This window comes from Gorilla gorilla, chromosome 19, assembly GCF_029281585.2.
Source record: "Gorilla gorilla gorilla isolate KB3781 chromosome 19, NHGRI_mGorGor1-v2.1_pri, whole genome shotgun sequence".
Taxonomy (NCBI): Eukaryota; Metazoa; Chordata; class Mammalia; order Primates; family Hominidae; genus Gorilla; species Gorilla gorilla.
In genome coordinates, this window is record NC_073243.2 from 23,007,787 (window position 1) to 23,016,130 (window position 8,344).

At 46.5% G+C, this 8,344-nt stretch overlaps 1 protein-coding gene across 2 annotated transcripts; it reads left to right on the plus strand.

The window, feature by feature from the left end:
• Nucleotides 1-33: 33 nt before the first annotated feature.
• Nucleotides 34-4,702, plus strand: CYB5D1 (cytochrome b5 domain containing 1). 2 transcript variants are annotated; one of them, XM_004058524.5, is made up of 4 exons: nt 34-691; nt 824-900; nt 1,027-1,245; nt 1,802-4,702. In XM_004058524.5, exons 1-4 carry the CDS (start codon nt 532-534, stop codon nt 2,030-2,032), a joined length of 687 nt encoding a protein of 228 aa, XP_004058572.4. In that variant the 5' UTR covers nt 34-531; the 3' UTR covers nt 2,033-4,702. The 2 variants fall into 2 exon arrangements, with proteins under 2 accessions (XP_004058572.4, XP_055223400.2); XM_055367425.2 differs by having other exon boundaries at nt 532-691; nt 1,870-4,702.
• The last annotated feature ends 3,642 nt before the right edge of the window (nt 4,703-8,344 follow it).

The following is an 8,344-nucleotide window of genomic DNA, read 5'->3' on the forward strand; positions in this document are numbered from 1 at the left end:
AGAGATCTCGCGAGCTTCTCCTACTTCTCTAGCGCTGTGGCTCACTGAAGCGTACTACGCCGGATGTCTTAAGATATCGCGAGACCTTCACCTCTAGTTTCTTACACATCCTTTAGAAACTGGAATTTAGCGAGAATACATCCTTTCATACTGCCTCCTCCCTTGTTTTTCTGCCTCAGAGAGATAGTCTGTCCTAAATATCCCATGTAGCCCAGGCCACTGAATTAAAACGGAGCGTATTCGTTCTCTGCCCCACCCCGCAACTCCTGAAAGCGGCGCAACTCAATTACTTGATCCTTATATGCCCCACGCGGGACTCATACTACGTTTCCCGTGAACACGTGCAGTCCAAGCCCCGCCCCTGATATTTATCTCAGTGGACGGTGGCCGGAAAAGGACAATGGTTTCCATGTCAGCGGATAAACGCTCTCCCCTCGGCTCCCGGACGCGACGGAGGTCGTAGTAGTAGTGAGTACGTGCTGAGGAGCAAAGGAGTAACCAAGAGATCCAGTGACCGACGGAGCAAGAGCCATGCCACACCGGGGCCTGGTGGCTGGGCCAGACTTGGAGTATTTTCAGCGTCGCTATTTCACGCCAGCGGAGGTGGCCCAACATAACAGGCCCGAAGACCTCTGGGTATCTTACCTGGGACGCGTGTACGACCTAACGTCATTGGCACAGGAATACAAGGGTAAGGGCCACACGTTGGGCCGGGGCCGGAGTGTGTGTGTGTGTGTGTGTGTGTGTGTGCGCGCGCGCACGCGCGCGTTTGCCTGGTTCTCGAAGGGCTGGCATTGACAGTGGCTGTGCTGCTCTTTTCAAGGGAACCTGCTGCTGAAACCCATCGTGGAAGTTGCAGGCCAGGATATCAGCCACTGGTTTGATCCAAAGACCAGAGACGTGAGTTATGCTGGAATCTGGGATTGTGGGTAGAGGAAATGGAGAGCGGGGATGGGAAGGAAAGGCGGAGGCTAGCCAGAGCCTAATGACTGCTCTGACACCCTCGCCCCAAACCCTCCTTTAAAGATCCGCAAGCACATAGATCCGCTGACCGGCTGCCTGAGGTACTGCACCCCGCGGGGCCGCTTTGTGCACGTTCCGCCTCAGCTGCCCTGTTCGGACTGGGCCAACGATTTTGGGAAGCCCTGGTGGCAGGGGTCGTATTATGAGGTGGGGCGGCTGTCTGCCAAGACCCGGAGCATCCGCATCATTAACACGCTCACGTCGCAGGAGCACACACTGGAGGTGAGAACTGGTGACAAGGAGCAGGTTAGAAGGAATGGGGAATCCCAGCAAATCTCCAGGCCGATCTTCAGGGCAACATTTTTTCCATAACCGGTGGGAGTGTATTTTCTGTCCTTTACATTGAGGCAACCGAGGAAAGCACAGCACCTAGGTCCCCAGGGTTGGGAATTCTAGGAGTGTCTGGGTCACAAGGGGACAAGAGACTCCTTTATAAGCCCGGGAACAGCAGTTCATGTATCTTAGTGATGGTGGTCCTTCGAAGCTCTTACACGCCGTTTTGGACAGCAATTGAACTTTCTTTTTAATCTACTCTGTTGCATGGATATAGTGAGGGGACAGTTGACCCTTTATGGCCATCTGGTAGTTAGAAGTGGCTGCCATTAAGATCTGTAGGACTTTAGGGCCTGTTCATTGCATGCTGGAGTTTCAGCTTTTTTTTCTGGGGCCGTAGAGTACCTGAAGCTGCTATCTGCCAAGGGAGGCACTTTGATCCCAGTGTGTGTATATGTATACTCCATCCAGAATTCTGGGGGTGGGGTGCTTCTGTGTTCTCCAGGTGGGGGTTCTGGAGTCCATATGGGAAATCCTACATCGCTATCTCCCCTATAACTCACATGCTGCCAGCTACACGTGGAAATATGAAGGGAAGAACCTGAACATGGATTTTACCCTGGAAGAGAATGGGATCCGGGATGAGGAGGAAGAATTTGACTATCTCAGTATGGACGGTACACTTCACACACCTGCAATACTTCTGTACTTCAATGATGATCTCACGGAGTTGTAGGAAAGGAGATGTACACTCGTGTAGACTCAAGACGTATTTCGAGTTTGGCTTTTTCTGTGCCTTGAGGAAAAGTGGTGGGGCCGAGGGGTGCCTGGCCCTAGATCTCCACTCCTCTCCAGGAGCTAGCCTGTGCCCTTCTGAAGTGTAAAGGCCCTATTCCCTGCCTTCATTACAGTTTGCTCTGAGAAAATTAGTGAATTAATCTTTAGGAATGATACAAGAAGATCAAGTACCTTGGTTTAGGGAGATGTAGAAGAGGATAGTCAGAGTTCACGCAGAACTCTTTGATAGTTAAGAGAGAGTAGTTCTACAGGGGTGAGAGATGGAAGGACTTTTTTGGCAATGATGGAAATGAGATGTCTGAAGGAAGAGGGGATTTACAAAGAAATAGGAAATGTTTATCATTGACCATACAAAGCTGGCTTATCTTACTTGTAGAAGAGTGTTTGGCAGCTGAAACCCAAGGGAAGGGAAGGAAGTGCGTCATTATAGGCAATTCAGGCTAGATATTATACTAGGTACTTCATATACCCTCTTTTTTTTTTGCCCCCAACAAAGAGAAGGGGTCTTGCTCTGTCACCCAGTCTGGAGTGCAGTGGCAAAATCATGGCTCACTGCAGCCTGGAGCTCCTGGGCACAAGTGATCCTCCCATCTCTGCCTTGAGTAGCTGGGACTTCAGGTGCATGCCACAATGCCTAATTTTTTAATTTTTTGTAGACACAGGGTCTCGCTGTGTTGCCCAGGCTGGTTTCAACCTCCTGGCCTCAAGTGATCCTCTTGCCTCAGCCTCCCAAATAGCCTCTTCAAGACAACTACCCCATAAGGTGGATTACCATTACTACTTTACAGATAAGTCCTTTGAAACTTTGAAAAGTTTAATAGCTCAAAGCCACACTAGGTAGTAACCACTAGAGCCAGAATGCAAATTCAAGTCTGCCCAACTCCAAAGTCCATGTTCTCTCAATATAAAGGGACCATCTCAATGTCTAATCTCATGTTAACATTTGTAGCCACTGCTCTCAGCAAGTATTTGGGATGTGGCTTTGTCCTAGGATCCTTGCACAACAGGAAATTGTGGTCCTATTGTATAGTTAGCAGTTATTGTCTCTGGAAGGGAGTTTGCAGAGTTCTCCTGTGGCGAAGAGGAGGCAAGGAAGGCTAAGTGTCAGTTAAGCAATAGCTATTGGGGCTACTTCTTTGTTAATCCCATACCCCAGATTTCTCTCCTGACCTTTTTGGGGCAAAGAGGTGGGTATTTACTAACTTGAGGGAAAACTAGAGTGGGGAAAAGGCCGGCAAATTAGTGACACTTTGGCGAGGGAGAAAAAGGAGGCAGTTTGCCACTTGGAGAAGATGAGGAAGACAGGGTTGCAAGACGGTGACTCCAAAAGAGGCAGCTTGACAGGGGTAATGTAAAGAGAGATGCTAACTAAGTCAGAAAACTCTCCTGGTGACCAAAAGAGAACCGCTATTGGGGGTAATGGCTAGATTTGGTCTCCTTTAACTTAAGGAGGGGAGATTTGAGAATGACAGACAGTTGAACTTCCTGGCAGCAGCAAGCAAAAAACAAATCAGGAAGAGTTTAGTGTGTCTTCTGGCAGGGGGACACCAGGGCCCAGCACAGGAGAAGGTGGCCCCTGTGAGATACTGGTGGGCTATATAGGCGTTTTCTGAGGGGCTTTGGGAGGCATGAACAAAGGTGGAAACATTGCTGTTGGCTTCAGCAGTATCTGAATTTACTGTGAGATGGAGGGCTTAAATCTAACCCCATGGAATGCAGGAGTCCATGAATTATCTAAATCGATCATTTTGATCTTTAATCAACTCTGCAATTATGTGTACCTTGTTTGCTCAATTAAACGCTGAACTATTTGAGAATGAAAGCTATGCTGTTCCTCTAGTGCAAGCCTCAGGGCCTGTCCTGTGCCTACAGGATGTCCCCATTCTGCCAAAACCTGTCCCTCTTCCAGAGACTCCTACTTCGATGCCTCTTGCTAGAAACACATCCCTTTCCTCACACATCCAGTCACTCATCAAGTGTAATCTGTCTCCTAAATATCTCTGGAACCTATCTTCTTTTCTCCAAGTTACCATCACCTCTTGTCTAAACTGCTACAGAAACTTCCTAACCTGTTCTCCCATTTCCACTTCTGACTTCCATGCTGCAATGAGAGTCAGCTATGAAAAACAAACCTAAACATCAAATTTTCCTTAGCTTCTTCAGTGGCTTCCAACTGCTTTTGGAATAAAGTCCTAAATTCAAAGATCTTGTATAAATCAGGCTCATCTCGCAACACCCCTCTTTGTTCTCTATGGCCCAGACACACTGGCTTTCAGTTCATTACATGTCTTGCCTCAGACCCTCACACACTGTCCTCTCTGCCTGCAACACTCTTCCTTTCACTTTCCACCTAGCTGATCCTAAATGTTCCTTCCTCAGGGAGGTCTTTTCTGATTTCTTGGTGGGTCAGGACTTTCTGATAAATCAGTTAGCACCATGCATTTTCCAGAGTTTTTATTACAATTGTAAAATTATGGCTGTAATAGGCTGGCTGCGCTGCTAGATTGTAAGCTCACGAGGGCAGAGATCTTGTTCACATCTTGCTCACTGCTATATTCTCATTGCTGAGCACACAGTTGCAGCTCAATAAATTTTGAATGAACTCCAATGTTAAGTGAACTCATCCGTCTATACCTAATGGGGGGGATGTTGTGTCCTAGTAGGCAAGGAAGGACCAAGAAATAGGATGTCTGGTTCCTGTGCTATAGTCTCTATCCATAGGATTCACTTTCCTTGCTTCCCCAATATCCAAAACCAAAAGTTATTCCATAGAGGGTCTCTGGCCAGGCGCAGCGACTCACGCCTGTAATCCCAGAACTTTGGGAGGCCGAGGCATGGGGATCACCTGAGGTCAGGAGTTCAAGACCAGCCTGGCCAACCTGGCGAAAGCCTGTTTCTACTAAAAATCCAAAAAATTAGCCGGGCATGGTGGCACACACCTATAATCCCAGCTACTTGGGAGGCTGAGGCAGGAGAATCGCTTGAACCCGGGAGATGGAGGTTGCAGTGAGCTGAGATAGCGCCATTGCACTCCAGCCTGGGCAACAAGAACGAAACTCCATCTAAAAAAAAAAAAAAAAAAAAAAAGTTAAAAAAAAAAGAGGGTCTCACCAGATTTTTGGGGGCCAATCCATCTGTCATTTCCCCATATGGCCACCAGGTGGCTGTAATTACCTATAGAGTCAGGGAGACAAGCCTGGAGGGAAAACCCTTCCAAAGTTAGGATGGGAAGGTGGCCCTTGGAGATTTATAAGGGGGAGGGAAGGACAAGAAAACAAGGAAAAACCACATGGCCACCGTTCTATTAGCATTAGGTTTATGCCTGCTTTTTTTTCTCTCACAAGCACATGGCAGGAAAGGAGTGCAGTTAGGAATTCATGGGCTAGAACAAAAAGGGGGTCCTGATTACAGGTATGGGAGTGTAATGGGGCAAAGTATGGAGCTGACAAAGGGATAAAGACATCACAAATTTTTAAAATAATAGAATGCATTCACTTATTAATACTTAAAAAAAATCTTTCCAGTAGGCACTGCTTTGTTCTCTAAATAGCCAAGTGGATATTTGCATGAGGAGTATGTAAATAATGCTTTAGCCTAAAACCCAGAAAGCAAACAGAACATGAGTGCAGGGTCCAAGTCCTCTTGTGGTAATCTCTTTTGTGTTAGAGGGTGGTGGGTGAAGGATGGAATGTTGAAGGGAAGGCTGCCGTCCTCAGTGAATCACAGCAGCTTCAAAGGACTCAACTGGCAAGATTTCCCACAGGTGAGGTCCCTACATGCCCACATTACTGGGGGTCATAAAGAGGCATATGTTCCTTGTAGGAAGCTTGCCTGCTCACTGGGATAAAGCATGCACACATGAAAAGATAAATGAACATAGTACATAATAAAGGCTTAAGTTATGGTATAGAAAAGTACCCTTACAGCAAGTCACAGGTGGATTACTAACCTGGCCATCCTGAAACTGTTTCTAAACACTCTGTGTGTGTGTGTCTGTGGATGTGTATTATTTTTGGAAAACGGTGCTATAATTCCCATCAGATTCTCCAAATAGCCCAACCCCCTACTCCTACTCCTGAAATAGCACGCACACACACACATACACAACAATAATTTAAACAGCCTCAAAAGTAAAATATCAAAAGTTATAATACAGTGTGGTCCCAGTATTCTGGCATCTGTCTCAATGGTCTGCCTCAACCTGTGGCAGAACCATGGCAACCCATGGCAGAAATTCCTAAAGCTTTAACCTTTGGGGCTAAATTTATGACGAGTCTCAAGTGTTTTACTACTGTACCAAATGTTAATCTGGCTGTACCTTGGAGCTGAGTAAAGGGATCCATCATTTGGTCTTGATACTATAACATCCAATCATACATCACGATAAGGTTAATGCATCCAGCGCCACAGCTAAGTTTAGGGAGGCCACATGGATGGGCTGCTGTTGGGAGAACAGCCACTTGATCACGGGTCAGTAGAGTACACGGTTTGGCTGGAAAAATGCACACAGAATTAGAAACCTGACTGATCTTTATCCTGGAAGTCAAAGATTAAGGATTCAAAATACAAATGGATATGCACCCCAAGTACTAGGTATTCTAGGCACACCGGAAGCACTAAAAAGAAAAACCCAAAAAGCTGGTGAATGAATAAGTGAAGCGAATCCATCAAAGTGGGAATGGGAGTAAAGGCTTAAGTGCAGTGGTGTGATCATAGCTCACTGTAACCTCAAACTCCTGAGCTCAGACAATGCTCCTGCCTCAGAGTAGCACCACCACACCTGGCTAATTCTTTATTTTTTTGTAGAGACAGGGTCTTCCTATGTTGCCCAAGCCGGTCTCAAACTCCTGGCCTCAAGCAATCCTCCTGCCTAGGCCTCCCAAAGTGTTGGGATTATAAGTATGAGTCACCGTGCCTGGCCAATATTTTAAATAATTGTGTGCCTGGACTAGGTGTGGCAGCTCACGCCTGTAATCCCAGCACTTTGGGAGGCAGAAGGATCACTTGAGGCCAGGAGTTCAAGATAAGCCTGGCCAACACAGTGAAACCCTGTCTTTACTAAAAATACAAAAATTAGCCAGGTGTGGTGGCAAGTGCCTATAATCTCAGCTACTCGGGAGGCTGAGGCAAAATGGCTTCAACCCAGGAGGCGGAGGCTGCAGTGAGCCAAGATCACGCCACTGCACTCCAGCCTGGGCAACAGAGTGAGACTCCATCTCAAAAAAAAAAAAATTATGTGCATGAAGCAAAGTTTGTGTTAGGTACTTGTGTGTAGAATTTTCTACTTGTGGTGTCATGTAGGCATCTAAAAGTTTCCGATTTAGGAGCATTTTGGGTGTTTGATTAGGGATGCTCAACCTGTACATACACATACCTATATATAAACATATTATGAATAGAGTGAAAGTACTATAAAGACACACAGAATCACGAGAGCGATGGCTGAATGATCAGAGGCATGTCTGAGGAGATGCTCACATGACTCATCTGTATTACCTGTAAAGCTGCATTTACCAACATTAATCCTCCCAACAAACTTAAGGCATAGGTACTATTTTTATTTATACTGAAAAACAACACTGAAGCAGAGAGAGGTTAAGTAACTTGCCAAAAGTCATACAACTAATAAGTACCAAGGTAGTCACAGCCCATCCAACTAACATACCGCCTCCCTGCATGTCAAACATAGGATGCTATTCTAGTTACCTACCACTGCTGTATTTTGCCAATGAATCTGCAATATGGGTAGGGCTCAGCAGGGACAGCTCACTTCTACTGCCAAAGGGGTGGACTGTGGGGAGCTGGAGGATCCACTTTCAAGATGGCTGTCTCACATAGCTCTCAATGCTATCAGTTTTTCTCCACATGGGCCTCTACACAGGGCAGTTTGGGCTTCCTCACAGCATCCCAAGAGAACCAAGAGGAAGCTGAATCATATGACCTAGCCTCAATTCCAAGGGAAGGGAACAAGCTCCCACCTCTCAGCGGGAAGAGTCTCGGAATTACACTGTAAGAAGAACATGTGGGATGTGAGACATAACTGTGGGCGTATTTAGAAAATACAATCTACCAGAGATGCACTGGAGGTAAAAGGGGGGTATCCAGCCCAGTCTAGGGTGGAGTGGAGGGGTGGTCTTTGAAGGGTTGTGTGTAGGGGAGATAGGGCATTGATACTTGAGCCTTTCTTGAAAGCCTAGGTTGGAATCTTGGCCCTATCATTTATTCAATTCATTAAAATGATACTGAGCAT